We start from the raw sequence: 16,204 nt of genomic DNA on the forward strand, positions 1-16,204 counted from the left end.
GGACAGTCTGGATGATTCATAAAACATTTAAAGTTGCTCAGGTATTATTAAACTGGGATTCAGAATTTACACTCCAGCCCTGCAGGTGGCGTACAGTCACCTGCTTTGTTAGGGATTTGGCCCAGTTGTTTCCTTTTTGAACCGGTTCAAAGTTGAAAGTGCAGTTAGAGATGACTCATGGTTGCCTCTGCGGTAACACGCCTGTCAGAATAAATTGCATTGAATAAAACCACAACCTATGCCACCCAAAATAATGTAGCTATGAATATTACGAAGATGAAATCAGTATGTGGGTGTCACATTGAAGCTCGTTTCGTGAATATTACACATAACCATAACAGGTAAGACCATTCCGATAAGTAGCTACCCCATTCATAGACACGAACTGCTTTAGCGCCGATTGAAGATAGTATCTTCTGAACGGGGATATTTTGTTATGAGCCCCGACGCTTGCTCTCAACAGTAACACACATCGCTTGCGGAACACCTGTAAGCATAACTGGGGGAGAAGTGTAACGTTAGCTGGTTCATCAACTGGAGGCACACACTGCTGGTGGATCTGAGCAAAACTGCTACAGTAAGTGTATATTTTCATTTGAAATATAATTTCTTGCTGATATGGAAGAGGCATATCAGCACATGTTTAGAAACTCGGGTTGAAAGCGATTGCCTTTTTCGAAACGTTAAAACACAGCATTGGAATTGTATTTCACATGGAGCCTAATGTGGGAAAAATTTAACCGCTGAAAAAAGTGTTGCTTAGCGACTTCCCTGTTTGTGTGTCCCTGCATGGCTGAGCACAGCTGTTCTGCTGGGCAGACTGCTCCCGCTCGGCCGGCAGGCTGCTGCATGTGTGCACCCATCACTTGCGCCCTCTCCCCGACGCCTTTCTGCTCTAGCCTCCTCTCCCTGCTGCTGCAGCGCCTGAAGTGAATGTATTAAATCGGTAAAAACGTACTTTTTTAGAAAATATTATGTACTTTACTGCGTTTTTCTGTGCTGTTTAAATATTTAATCTGTTCCTTTTTGTTCTCCTTCAAACATTATTTTACGTTTTGCTTTGGATAATTTCTCATTGATTGAGAGACTGAGGGAGAGCATAAGCAAAGAGTTTTGTATCTAAAATATACCACATCCTGTCGTTTCCAATAGGAACAAATTAGTCAGTCGGCAGAACAAGTAACGTGGGCAGAGCAAACACGAGCTAGCAAGATCCTATTGGTGCGTTCTAACGTGTATTTGCATATTTCCGTTAGGGAACGCCTACTTTGAGGTGTGCATGTGCAATAGCTCAGTTTTTTTTAAACTTTGGCAAAGGGTGAAGTCTACAACACTTTGTCCACTCTGTTCGTAACAGATTGCAGTTTTGGTACCAGAACTCTATTGAGATCAAATGTTCCCTTGATTACAACATTTGCAGAATGTTGGCCAAAATCCATCTCCTTCCTTCTTCCACTGCCAGCCACTGGGCTTCCTTTCACTATCATAAATGCTTCACATTTATACTTCCAGTGAAATATCTGTCTCATTGTTCTATCTGTGGTATATGCAAAAATAAAAATATTATTTCTTAATGTGCATGTACAAATTAACGTTATGCCACTATTAAGTCATTTAGAGACTTCTAGCGACAAATGAATCAACCAGCTACTGTACTTTCCTTGAAAAATGGTGGCAACTGCTGAAAAACCCTTCTCTGTATGTAGGGATTTGAGAGCTTATCAATAGCTAGCTAAAGTGCCACTTTGATGTGATGTGTGACTAGATAAAGGACGTTACACAACTCTGACTGACTCTAACCAAGCCTCTTTCAGTCCTCTCTGTCAAACTGCCAATGACAACCTAATATCTAGCTCATGATGTTTTCTGTTTCATGATTTCTCAGGGGTGGAGATGTCATTGGCGTGCCTTCGATTGTGTACCCAACACAGGTTAGCACTCGGAGCTCGGGGATATGCGACCCACACCAGTGACCGCAGGTCTCGGGAGCAAAAGGATGAGGGTCCAGTGTTTCAGTATGTTGGGAAGCAGAGAAAGCCCAACCACAAGGTGTTTGTATGGGGGTTTAGCTACACTGGAGCCCTCGGCATCCCCAGCTTTGTGGTTCCAGATAGTGGCAGGAAAAAGCCTAGGAAATACCAGCTCACTCCTTACCGTCTGGAGACAGAGCAGCAGGTAATGTCTGTTTAACCACAGAAACACTTAACTGACACAATATACATGTTTCTATACAATTTCTGACAACTTTTTTTTGTTCAATACTAGTTGGTCTACACAGCTAGGCCGTGTTTGTTTGGTAGGGCTGGGACATGACGTTATGCAACTGAAAACGAAAATATGGGTTCTTATTGGACAAGTTCAGACAAGGTAGTTGGCTACTTCTGTTTCATAGCGTTATTCTCTTGTTTGGTGTCTACTGAAAACAAGACCGATTTCCGCTAATGAAGGTCTTTTTGACTGCTGAACAATTAATCAAATGGCCACCCAGACTATATTTACATTGACCCCCCCCAAACCACAGTTTTTACACTGCTGCTACTCGCTGTTTATTATCTATGCATAGTCACTTTACCCTTACCTACAGTTCATGTACAAATGACCTCGACTAACCTGTACCCCCTCACATTGACTCGGTACCACTACCCCCTCCCTGTACATAGCTTTGTTATTCTTATTTTATTGTTACTTTTTTTTTTTTTTTTTTACTTTAGTTTATTTAGTCAATATTTTCTTTACTCTATTTCTTGAACTGTATTGTTGGTTAAGGGCTTGTAAGTAAGCATTTCACGGTAAGGTTGTATTCGGCGCATGTGACAAATAACATTTGATTTGATGAGCAGTTGATTAGCTAAATTAAGTGTGTAAGTACTGGGCTGGAGCAAAAGCCTTGCACTCCCAGGTCTCAAGGACCAGGGTGGGTGACCTGCCTACCCACTACTACTTGACAGCACTTAGTTTTGGCCTCCTATGTCTTCGCTCACTGTGAAATGCAACTGTATCCATGGCAGGTCCGCAGACCCTGAGAAAGGTACTGTGATGCCGAAATGTTGGTAAATACCCATTAAATTGCTGGGAGAATATTCATGGAGTGTGTGACTCTCTTTATTTTTATAGTTTATTTGCTGTTAATCAGCACCTCCACACAAACTATTATTCTGGGTGTGCGCCAGCTCATGTTTTTTAGGTACGCATATTTGCCATGCATGCCGTTTTTAAAATGATATGCGACCTGTTGAATACACAAGTGCTGTACTTGGCAGTGAGTGACTAACTCCCGAGCTGGTCTCTCTCCTCAGATCTCCTCTGCAGCCTGTGGGTACGGCTTTACCCTCCTCTCCTCTTCCACCAAGGACCTCACCAAGGTGTGGGGCATGGGCCTCAACAGAGACTCACAGCTGGGCTTCCAACGCACCCAACAAGACCGCTGTAAGACACTCATTCATTCTATCGCTCCCCCATCCTCCATGACGAGCACTCTCTCCTTTCTTTTTTTCTTCACACGATCTGGGATCTTGCACTTTCAATTAATGACCAATTGATTGATGAAGAATATAACTTAACTAATGAGTTGAGTACAACTGCCTGTCCCAAAAAGATTGTTTAACTCAATTGCTGCACACTTTCACCAATCTTTAGTGTATATGAAATGGGATTTTATATTCCCATCAACTGCTTTAGCCATCCAATATTCAGATGAATTTGTGCAGCGCCTGCCCTGAGCTGATGCCTGTGATCGAGCATGTGCCAGACTAGTCTGGGTGCCAGTCTGTTTCTGCTCTGTTGCCAAGGCTTGACAAAGACAGCAATGGAGTTTGCAAGAGCACAAACAGATCTGCGACCAGGCTAGTGTCAGACCATCCCAGTGATGTTCATAATCACCTAGTGTTCCCTCTCTAGATAAGAGCTATGACTATGTGCTGGAGCCCTCTCCGGTGCCTCTCCCCCTGGCCAGGCCCCAGCAGACCAGGGTGGTGCAGGTGGCATGTGGCCGTGCCCACTCCCTGGTGCTCACCGACTCAGAGGGAGGTAAGAGGCAACATAGAGGGTGACGTTTTGTTCTCATGTAAAACGACACAGAGCTGTTATGAAAATTCCCATATAACTCCCAGTACTGTGAGCAATGTGATTTGTGTCACACCTTCCTTTTATGATATCCCTGAGAAGGGGTCTCTTATTTAAGTCTAAGAGCATGAAGGTGTGAAACCTGTCTTGGATAAGCTCTCGTGACAGACATTCACATACTTGTAAGGAAATGCAATGGAAATCAAGTAAAATAGCTAGCTCAAGATTCTGAGATAATTTTTACCTTGGATAATATGCCTTCCTGTCTGTTTAGGGCTATTTTGCTCACTGTGTGTGCTTTGAGAAAAATATCACACACAAACTAGGGAAAATAGGGGGGAATTGATCTGGGAATTAGAGGTCTGATGGGTTCACACCCTAAAGACATTCCCATACCGTTGTGCCAATGAACAAGCCCTTAACCTTCTAAATGGAACTCTATTCCACATCAGGTAACTGATGCAAGCAGTAGACTCAGATTTAAAAAGCAGGTAAAAATACACCTTATGGAACAGCGGGGACTGTGAAGTAACACAAACATGGGCACAGACACATACGCATGATAACATATGACACACACATGGATTTTGTGTTGTAAATATGTGGTTGAGAAATATGAGCCTGAGGGCATACACACTTAGTGTGAATTCTGTAGTGAATGTATTGTAGTGTTTTTAAAATTGTTTAACTGCCTTAATTCTGCTGGACCCCAGGCAGCAGCTAATGGGGATCCATAATAAATACAAATACTACACATGGATGCAAGCCAGGGCACTCCCATAACTGAGCAGGTCAACTCCGTAGGGTTAAGATATCAGTATGTGGTCCCTTACATGTTGAAAATATTGATGTTAAACCTTCCTACTATTTTTAGTAGATGTGTAATTTGAATCCTGACCTTTGCATATGCACCTTGCAGAAATACATTTGAGCTGATGATTGTCGAAGAGGGCGTCATAGTTGCGTAACGATTGTTCATTTGACGGCACTTTATTATACGGTACTCTTTCCGCTGGTATTTCCCTGGAATTTACTTGGAAGTGATGTGGTAACAATCTGTACTTTGAGGTACTTATCTAAAAGAATGTAACAATTGGTAACTACCTGGTGACCGGTTATTCTTGTTTAATTTAATCCCAAATAAACAAACATGTAATTTATAGTTTACTACTGTGTTAATTACATTTTTACAATGTACTTAATAAGGAAATACCTGGTAATTTTTGTACTTCAAAATAAAGTGTTACTGTTCATTTTATAGACACAGCTCCATTTTCCACATTGTTAACAATGTTGTTAATCTAATCATACCCCTGGATCGTCCTCCCACATGTTTTGTGTGTGTCTCTCTCCTTTCCCTCATTCTCTCTTTCAAAGTGTTCAGTCTGGGAAACAATGCCTATGGCCAGTGTGGGAGGAAGATGGTTGAAGATGAAGTCTACAGGTATGACACCACACACACCGCTATGAATTGTTTTCTCAACATATTACCTTATTACTGACGCAGTTGATCAGGCTGAAACTATGCTCAAAATGCAAAGAAAAGTCTACCTCTGCCGTTGTCATGCAACACAACCGGGTGTATGTTGAGTCATACTAGTGATGACTCATAGTGTCAAATCAATGCAGGCTGGAAATGTATTCACTCTCCAGGAATTTGATTGTGCTTTTCTGTCCAATGACTGCCGAAGTGATCAGGTTGAACAACAATCCTATTATAAATGTGTGTTCAGGGGTCGTATGTATCAGAGTTACAGTGCTGATTTAGGATCAGTTTAACCTTTTGATCACAATTATTAAGATTATAGGGACTGGGGGGGGGGGGCTGATTCTAGATCGGCATGCCTACTCTGATACATATGGCCCCCGGTCTTTAGAGGCCTACTAAGAGTGAGCAGAGGAGAGGCTGACAGGGAGTGGGCAGAGGGGACCTTTTCTGGACAGACTGGGCTCCTTGAGTAATTGATTGATGACTTCTCCCCCCCCAAGTCCCTGCTGATGACAAACATACCCATAACTTGATGCTGTCTCCAAAATATTTGAAAATACAGAGGGTTTCACTCTGTTGTTTTGGAATTCACCCAACCCTGTAGTTTAAAATGTGGGCCTAAAAGTACATTTATTTGTCTTGCAGTATTACTTAACTTTCTTACAAACAGAAAGGATCGTTTGTAGTGGATTTTTTTAAAACAGGCTTCTTTCTTTTCACTTTGTCATAGTACTATGGAGTGAATGCAATGTTTGTAATTTTCAAGTATTGTGGTGGCAGCATCATGGTATGGGTATGCTTGTCACCGGCAGGGACTGGGGAGTTTGTTAGGATCAAAATAAATATGAAAGGAGCAAAGCACAGGTAAAAAGTTAAAGGAAACCCCACCTCAGTCTTCTGAAAACCTAGGATAGGGTTTTATTTTTTTGCGGGACAGTTACACAATGTTTTATGCAACAGACACATCCGAATGGCTTTTCAAGAGATGTTGCGTGTTCATTGAGTGGTCTAGTCTCAGTCCTGGCTTAAATCTACTTAGAAAATCTGAGACAAGGTTTAAATATTGCTGTCCATTATTGATCTCAAGCCAAATTTACTGAGCCTGAGCAATTTTGACAAAAACGATGGATACATTTGAAGTGGGAAGTTTACATACACTTAGGTTGGAGTCATTAAAACTTGTTTTTCAACCACTCCACACATTTCTTGTTAACAAACTATAGTTTCGGTAAGGTGTTTAGGACATCTACTTTGTGCATGACACAAGTACTTTTGTTGTAAAATTGTTGACAGATTATTTAACTTAATTACCTGTGTCACAATTCCAGTGGGTCAGAAGTTTACATACACTGAGTTGACTGTGCCTTTAAACAGCTTGGAAAATTCCAGAAAATGATGTCATGGCTTTAGAAGCTTCTGATAGGCTAACTGGAGGTGTACCTGTGGATGTATTTCAAGGTCTACCTTCAAACTCAGTGCCTCATTGCTTGACATCATGGGAAAATCAAAAGAAATCAGCCAAGACCTCAGGGAAAAAAAAACATTTTTTTTTTTCTGGTCTAGTTCATCCTTGGGAGCAATTTCCAAATGCCTGAAGGTACCACGTTCATCTGTACAAACAATAGTATGCCAGTATTAACACAATGGGACCAAGCAGCCGTCATACCGCTCAGGAAGGAGACGCAATTCTGTCTCCTAGAGATGAATGTACTTTGGTGCAAAAAGTGCAAATCAATCCCAGAACAACAGCAAAGGACCTTGTGAAGATGCTGGAGGAAACGGGTACAAAAGTATCTATATGCACTGTAAAACGAGTCTTGTATCGACATTAGCTGAAAGGCCGCTCAGCAAGGAAGAAACCACTGCTCCAAAACAGCCATAAAAAAAAGCCAGACTACGGTTTGCACATGGGGACAAAGATTGTACTTTTTGGAGAAATGTCTTCTGGTTTGATGAAACAAAAATAGCACTGTTAGGCCATAATGACCAGCGATATGTTTGGAGGAAAACTGGGAACGCTTGCATGCCGAAGAACACCATCCCAACCGTGATGCACGGGTGCGGCAGCATCATGTTGTTGGGGTGCTTTGCTGCAGGGGGGACTGGTGCACTTCAAAAAATAGATGACATCATGAGGGAAAATTATATGGATATATTGAAGCAACATCTCAAGACATCAGGAAGTTAAAGCTTGGTCGCAAATGGGTCTTCCAAATGGACAATGACCCCAAGCATACTTCCAAAGTTGTGGGGAAATGACTTAAAGACAACAAAGTCAAGATATTGGAGTGGCCATCACAAAGCCCTGACCTCAATTCTATATAAAATGTGTGGGCAGAAGTGAAAAAGTGTGTGCGTGCTAGGAGCCAACCAACCTGACTCAGTTACACCAGCTCTGTCGGGTGAATTTTGGCCCATTCCTCCTAACGTATTGTGGGAAGCTTGAGGAAGGCTATTATAAACGTTTGACCCAAGTTAAACAATTTAAAGGCAATGCTAACAAATACTAATTGAGTGTATGTTAACTTCTGACCCACTGGGAATGTGATGAAAGAAATAAAAGCTGAAATAAATCATTCTCTGCTATTATTCTGACATTTCACATTCTTAAAATAATGTGGTGATTCTAACTGACCTAAGACAGGGAAATTTTACTAGAATTAAATGTCAGGAATTGTGAAAAACTGAGTTTAAATGTATTTGGCTAAGGTGTATGCAAACTTCCGACTTCAACTGTGTATGTTGCCCTAAGAGTTGTGCGAAGTTGGTAGAAAATCTTAATGAAAATGATTCACAGCTGTAATGGCTGCCAAAGGATCTTCCACCGGTATTAACTCTGGGGTTGAGACTTATCCAATTATGATATTTCAGTGGGGTTTTTTTTGGGGGGGGGGGAAATGTTCTAATCATTTTCTTTCACTTTGAAAATGTGGAGTAGGTTGTGTAGATCTGGAGGAAAACAATCCCTTTTTCTGTTACATTTTAGGCCAGCAAAATGTGACTAAAGTTCAATGGTCTGACTATCTGTCTATGTAATATATATAATCTATCTCCGTTGCAGTGCCAGTCACATCATTCACAAGATGGAAGGCTTTGACAGCCCAGTGACTCAGGTGTGTTCTGTGTAATGGGGACAGAAAGACACCTCAGCCATTATTGCTCCACCTTGGTCATTATTTTAAAGGAAAATGTGTTCTACATGACTCACCTTGGTAAATCAACTAATAATAGGGTGGGGGGAGGGAAAGCTTGATCCTACATCTGAACATAGGGGAAACTGCACCCCAGAGTGAAAATATGTTGTGTGCGGAATAGGGAAACTGCAACCCAGAGTGAAAATATGTTGTGTGCAGATGTTATATGTGACTGAACCCTGTGGATGCCATGCTTTCCTGTAGGTGGTGTGTGGGCAGGACCACAGTCTGTTCCTGACTGAGACGGGCCAGGTATATGCCTGTGGCTGGGGGGCAGACGGACAGACAGGTTAGAAGCCCCTTAGCCCATTAGCTTTAAAACAGCAAAACATTTCTCTATCCCATGCAAAATGGGTAGAATTGTGGGAAATTGGCTTTAAAACTGCAACATTCTCTCACCTCCAACAAGAGGGGTGTGAACAGTTTGGGGTTGCGAGATGGGGTTTGTTACTTTGCCAATAAATTACAATATCAATCTGGACCTATGCCACCTAGGAAATTTGTGTGACCGGACCTTCTCAAATAGTGCTTGGGTACCCCTGCACTAGGCTAACAAATATTTTTATTATTTATTTTTATTATTTAATTAACATGCATGTTATTTCAAGTTATCCCTTCAGAGGGCAATATCATATTGTTAAAAATATATCTTAAATTGGATTTGGCTGTAAATTGGGCGATTGAAGGCATCAAGGGCTTCATAAGAGCGTCTGCTAAATGACTTAAATGTAAAATGTAAATGTTAACTTGGATTGTGTTCGAGGAAAATTATAGACCTTTCAACCATTTTATGAAACATTGGCAAGGGACTTCATGCCTGCTGTGCCAAAGCGATAGAGTTATTAAATGGGTGTGATGAGTGTTGATATAATAAACAATTTTTTAACAACCATTGGAATTGGTTAAAAAAAGGTTATATGCCAACATATTAGGAAAGAATTAAGAGTAGGCAAAATAATTGTCAGGTTAAAATTATATAAAATGTTTTAGCATTGCAACATTTGTATAGTCACATTCACCTTTTTTGTCTGAAGCATGGAATAGAGTTCACAGCAGGCAATGCCTCGTCGGGATTGGTTATCCCCCATCATTTACAACAATGTCAATGAGCGTCATCACCATTTTTCTTTTGCGGTACCTCAAACTGTTCTAATTACCAACTGAGAAACTCAGTTTGTCTGAGTGTCTTAAAATCATCCTAAAACCTACTCTGAGCTGGAAATTTAAAACAGGATTCCTAGGACCTTTTCTGAGAAGCTTTGTGGACACGGGCTCAAGTCTATTAGTGCATAAAGAGCATAATTGTTTCATTAAGACACATGCATAGTTACACACATGCATAGTCTCTCACACACTCAACTGTTTTCTAAAGACAGCTTCCAACAAAACATTTCAGGTCTGGGCCACCACAACATGTGTGCCAGGCCGGTGGCTGTAGGAGGGGACCTGGCTGGTGTGAGAGTGCAGCAGGTGACCACCTACGGAGACTGCAGCATGGCCGTGTCTCAGGACGGCCAGCTCTATGGCTGGGGCAACTCTGAGTACCTCCAACTCTCCTCGGTCACTGAGGCCACCCAGGTGAGGAGCCAACGTCGTGCCCATCACAATCTCAAATCAAGTTTGCCAAATTTTGTGACTCTTGCTTCTCACAAGGCTACACTACAGTATATGTTAGCCTGGTGGAACCAGCTCCATTGACTGTTCTATTTCACTTCATGTATCAGTCTGGACTTTCCCCAATAGATGGGTGTTTGCAAATAAGAGAAAATGGCTGTGCTTTGAATTAAGCCATCTTCTGATTGGTTGAAGGGAATCCAATTGCTGAAGATAGTTTTGAATAATACCGCTCAAATAGTTTCAATGAGCAGGAATGCTAGACTGAATTGTGAACTAGAAAGGTGAATGTAGTGTTCAGGCTGGTTCTACCAGGCTAAACTATAGGTACCACTATGTGTTCTATTTCAATGCGTGACCTTTTGTCCAGCTACTGACTTTATGTTCTCCCTCTCCTCAGATTAACTCCCCTCGACTCCTTCCTTTTGAAGGGGTCGGCAAAGTGACCCAGGTGGCCTGTGGAGGCACACAGGTGGCCATTCTGAACGGTGAGTACCGGGGCCCTGTTACATTTCGGCCTCTCGCCACTTCCATTGTTCCTACCTCTTCCATCTCTAGCAGGTTGATTTGCATCTAAAAGTGGGCGTGCCACCAGGATCACTTTGGAGGGCCGTGTGCCTGCCAAGTGCTCGTTGCTAACTCGGATATTTACCAATCCGAGAATGTGAAAGAAATAGGGTGGAAGCTCCAATTACACTATAGGAAGGTTAGGCATCACCATATTGCTAAAAATGATTGAGTCCTTTCAGATTTGTGAATATTGGAGGGTGGCTGCCAAAATTAACCTTGGCAGTAAAATAATAGAAGATCACATGAACCACCACCATTAAAACAAAACTAACATTGCTGGACTGTATAGCATAGCTTCCCATTCAATAGACTTGTTTATCATATCCTTTCAATAAATAATATGTAGTGTGTCAGTAAAGGCGTGTTTGTCTTTACAGAGAGAGGGGAGGTGTTTGTATGGGGCTACGGCATTCTTGGAAAGGGCCCTAATCTCTCTGAATCCCAAACCCCTGAGCTGGTCCCTCCTACACTGTTCGGCCGCTCAGAGTTTAATCCTGCGGTGACCGTGAGCCGCATCCACTGTGGACTGAACCATTTTGCTGCTGTCACAGGTGGGTTAAGTCACGGTTTTCAGTATGTGGAATGATGTTGTTATGTTGGACTAAAAAACAACAATACATCTTTAGAGTCACAAACTCACAATGTCACAGTTTAAGATGAATATGTTGTCATGCGGGAAGTAGGACTTACCCAAGAACTAGTAATGTGGTGTTATACCATTCAGTGGATGATAAAAGTACATGGAAGCATTCATATTTACATATTGTTAGCATTTTATTAACCTATTCCTTTTTCAAGCCATTGGATGAAATAATAATATGAAATATGTAGAATGTCTACCTATTGCTTGCTGTTCCAGATCGTGGGGAGCTCTTTGTTTGGGGGAAGAATGTGAGAGGTTGTCTTGGTATTGGAAAGAAAGAGGACCAGTACTTCCCATGGCGGGTGAGACAAGACTTAGATTACTTTTCACATTTTTTGCTGATCATTGACATTTTGTGATTTATTCAAATGACTTAGTGATAGTCCACTACAACATTAACAGGCGTATCAGCGTAGCAAGCGTAAAAGAAAACACCTGAGCGGAGTTCCCACATTTGGTTTTCAGTGGAAAAGGAGGCTAGTTTGATTGACATGTATAGCTGAAAACTGGATGCATCCTTTATTGGCAACTCCGTTAAGCTTACAACAACGTTTGTCCAATGTTTTCAGACATTAAATGATGTTGCATAGACCCAGCTATATGCCTGAATCTCATTCAAATGGAAAAGATGGGCACTGTCTAATATCATAAACTCAGATGGTACTCATCTTTATCATTCATTTGGGATTGAGGCATCTAGCTGGATCTATCCAACAGATGGTATGGGATGTAGACTCACCTGGATATTAGGCCACTTTGATTTTGGAGTGAATCAGACCTTTTTTAGCATACTTTTTAAAGGATGCATATCTAGTCCATATATGTTTTAATGCTACATAACTGCATCTTATGGTAATATTTTGATGGTGTACTGTTTTCAATGTGTTTCAGGTGACTGTGCCAGGTCATGTGGTGGATGTAGCGTGTGGGGTGGACCACATGGTGGCGCTGGTCAAGTCTGTCATCTGAGCGTCCCCAGCCGGCAGGGACAGAGCCAGTAAGCCCTTCTCTTCCCTGTGACCCTCCCCCTCTATCACTGAGGGGTATCCGGGCCTGTTCAGGCGCCCTGTTAGCCTCACATCCTCAGGCCGCCAATGGAGACCTGAACCCCAGAGCCAGCTGTCCTCCATGGGTGGTAGAGATCCTCTGTTCCCGGCAATCTGGTGACTGTGTCCGCCATCGAACGCTTCAGTCTGCTCCCTGTGTGTCTGGCTAGCACAACATGGAGTCTGGGTTCACAGGCAACAGTCACTGCAGCACTCCATTAATCTCCATACACTATTGATCTGACACTAGTCATTGGGCACCCTTGTTTGATGATGTGATCAGTGGAGCAGAACTGATGCGGTGGAGACATTTTCTTCCTGCAGAGAAGTGCTGAAACTTGACTGTCAGACCTCCAGAAAAATGTCCTTATGGCATTTTACCTTCACTGTTGATTTTTTTTAATACACTGACAAAATTATAAACATGTTTCATGAGCTGAAATAAAATGTCCATATGCACAGAAAGTGTATTTCTCTCAAGTTTTGTGCACATCCCTGTTAGTGAGAATTCCTCCTTTGCCAAGATAATCCATCCACCTGACAGGAGTGGTTTATAAGTAGCGGATTAAACAGCGTGATTATTACAAGTGCACGTTGTTCTGGGGACAATAAAAGGCCACTAAAATGTTGAGTTTTGTCACACAACACAATGCCACAGATGTCTCAAGTTAAGGGAGTGTGCAATTTGAATGCTGACTGCAGGAATGTCCACCAGAGCTGTTGCCAGATAATGTAATGTTAATTTCTCCACCATAAGCCACATTTGGCGTTTTAGAGAATTTGGCAGTATGTCAACAGGCCTCATTGTGCCCAGCTTCGTGCGTTGGTCGAGGTAGGCGGCCTGTTCCTTTTTCCCCCTATCTGCGCAGCGCATTCAAATGCTAAATGTGTTTGTGTGATATTAGGTTTTAGTAATTTGCTCGGTTATTGTTGTCTGCGCTGTTGTGAAAATGCTGTTTTACCGAAACAAAGGTAAGCTACTGGAGACAATTTATCTGGCTATACCTGCTGAATGGGGCTTACAATAAATTTTGATTGTTCAGGTTCACCATCAGCAATAGTTTTGCTTTAAACTATCAGTATAAGCGTCATGTTGAGGGTCATGTTGATCATATCTAGGACAGCAATCTCTTTTGTGCGGTGCACTGCATGGCCAAATAGAGCTCAGACATGATGGGTGAAATCCAATGTTGCGCTATATATACAGTACCAGTCAAAAAGTTTGGACACGCCTCATTCAAGGGTTTATTTTTACATTGTAGAATAGTGGAGAAACTAAATTAACACATGGAATCATGTAGTAAGCAAATAAGTTAAATCAAAATATATTTTATGTAAGTAACCCCCCTTCACCATTTGCAGTTTTGCACATACTTGGCATTCTCTCCTCCAGCTTCACCTAGAATGCTTTTCCAACAGTCTTGAAGGAGTTCCCACATATGCTGAGCACTTGTTGGCTGCTTTTCCTTCCCTCTGCTGTCCTACTCATTCCAAACCATCTAAATTGGGTTGAGGTCAGGTGATTGTGGAGGCCAGGTCATCTGATGCAGCGCTCCTTGGTCAAATAGCCCTTACACAGCCTATAGGTGTGTTGGGTCATTGTCCTGTTGAAAAACAACGGATAATCCCACTAGGCGCAAACCAGATGGGATGGCTGCAGAATGTTGTGACCATGCTGGTTAAGTGTGCCTTGAATTCTAAATAAATCTGTGTCACCAGCAAATCACACCATCACACCTCCTCCATGCTTCAGGGTGGGAATCACACATGCGGCGATCATCCGTTCACCTACTCTGCGTCTCACAAAGACACAGCGGTTGGAACCAAAAATCGCAAATTTGGACTCAGACCAAAGGACAGATTTCCACTGGTCTAATGTCCATTGCTTGTGTTTCTTGGGCCAAGCAAGTCTCTTCTTCTTAGTGTCCTTTAATAGTGGTTTCATTTCAGCAATTTTACCATGAATGCCTGATTCACCCAATCTCTTCTGAACAGTTGATGTTGAGGTGTGTCTGTTGAACTCTGAAGAGTTAATTTAGCCTGCAATCTGAGGTGCAGTTATTCTAATGAACTCTACAGCAGAGGTAACTTGGTCTTCCTTTCCTGTGGCGGTCTTCACGAGAGCCAGTTTCATCATAGTTTGGTTTTTGCGACTGCACTTAACTTTCAAAGTTCTTGACATTTTCCCAGATTGATTGACCTTCATGTTTTAAGGTAATGATGGACTGTTGTTTCTCTTTGCTTATTTGAGCTGTTCTTGCCATATGGCTTGCCATTTCACCAACTAGGGCTTCTGTATCTTGTCACAATAGAACTGATTGGAAGTTCTTTCCTTCTTAATGCGTTTGAGCCACAAATGAACTTTTATCAAGGCACACCTGTTAATTGAAATGCATTCCAGGTGACTACCTAATGAAGCTTGTTGAGAGAATGCCAGGAGTGTGCAAAGCTGTCAAGGCAAATGATTCCATGTGTTATTTCATAGGTTTGTCTTCGGTATTATTCTATATGTAGAAAATAGCAGAATAAAAACTGGAATGAGTAGATGTGTCAACTTGACTGGTACTGTATGGCATAGCTAATTTGGAAGCAAATATTACATTTCAGCTCAAACACTTAATCTGTAAAAATGACAAGTTAATTAGTGGGTGATTGTCATTGCAAAACCAAAGTGTGGGGGACAAAAACAGAGGATACATTCTGGTAGACCAACATGACTAAATAGTACATATAAACACATCAGCAGATTTTAATTTAAGAATAGAAAATTAATGTTTATGCAACAAATGGTATTGCATCCTATTCTATTCAGTCTCTAATCAAACCGAATTGCACACTAAATAGTTTCAAACTAAAACAGGGCCCATGTATCTATTATATATATATATATGTATAAAATTGTCTTGAAAGGGAAAGAGACAAACTACTCCATTTCTGGTTACTCAAATCGCCACTGTTTGAAGACAGAACCTTGGGTCACCATTATCATCTGCCACCTTCCAGGCCCTTATCCGCATGATTGCCTGCTCCATCAATGGCTGCACTACTTGCCTGACCTCTACGGCAAATAGAAAAGGTCAATAAGCACGCCAAATAGGACACTGCTGCTGAACGCGCCCTCTAACAATGCACCTCCTCCACCTATGTGTTTAAGCAGTAAAAAGCTAATGGCGTTGTATAGTTAGCCTCCCACTGCAAGTCAGAAGGACCTGTGTGTTCTCTAGTTTGTTTGCACATGTTAAATAATAGAGACCACTCTTCTGTGACTTTTCTTTAGAATGTATTATCAGCTGTTCCTATTTGCAGCAATGGTGAGGACAGCAATCAATCTAGAGGTGTCAATACTTGGATTAAGTGACTTGGAGCTAGATTCAATCCGTACCGCAGATGTTGAACTAAAAAAGGTCATCATTTACTTTGAAAGCAGGAACATTGCCTTTCAATTTCAAATTGCGCTATTATGCGGATTTTACGCAATATGGATTAAATTGAGACCTTGGTCAAACAAGTTATTGCAGACACCTGGGTTAAAACGAACAACAATAGAAGGTGTGACTGTGATATGGATGTTTAGTTGCACTTCAAG

General features: G+C 41.7%; 1 protein-coding gene across 2 annotated transcripts; it reads left to right on the top strand.

The window, feature by feature from the left end:
- The first annotated feature begins 157 nt into the window (after positions 1-157).
- On the top strand, positions 158-13,083 carry rcc1l (RCC1 like). 2 transcript variants are annotated; one of them, XM_064982103.1, is made up of 13 exons: positions 158-341; positions 464-577; positions 1,886-2,175; positions 3,297-3,426; positions 3,898-4,026; positions 5,440-5,506; positions 8,613-8,664; positions 8,950-9,034; positions 10,142-10,323; positions 10,760-10,847; positions 11,307-11,480; positions 11,789-11,874; positions 12,464-13,083. In XM_064982103.1, the coding sequence occupies exons 3-13, from the start codon at positions 1,894-1,896 to the stop codon at positions 12,539-12,541; spliced, it is 1,353 nt and encodes a 450-aa protein (XP_064838175.1). In that variant the 5' UTR covers positions 158-341; positions 464-577; positions 1,886-1,893; the 3' UTR covers positions 12,542-13,083. The 2 variants fall into 2 exon arrangements, with proteins under 2 accessions (XP_064838175.1, XP_064838176.1); XM_064982104.1 differs by lacking the exons at positions 8,613-8,664; positions 8,950-9,034 and having other exon boundaries at positions 158-577.
- The last annotated feature ends 3,121 nt before the right edge of the window (positions 13,084-16,204 follow it).

This window comes from Oncorhynchus masou, chromosome 12, assembly GCF_036934945.1.
Source record: "Oncorhynchus masou masou isolate Uvic2021 chromosome 12, UVic_Omas_1.1, whole genome shotgun sequence".
Classification (NCBI taxonomy): Eukaryota; Metazoa; Chordata; class Actinopteri; order Salmoniformes; family Salmonidae; genus Oncorhynchus; species Oncorhynchus masou.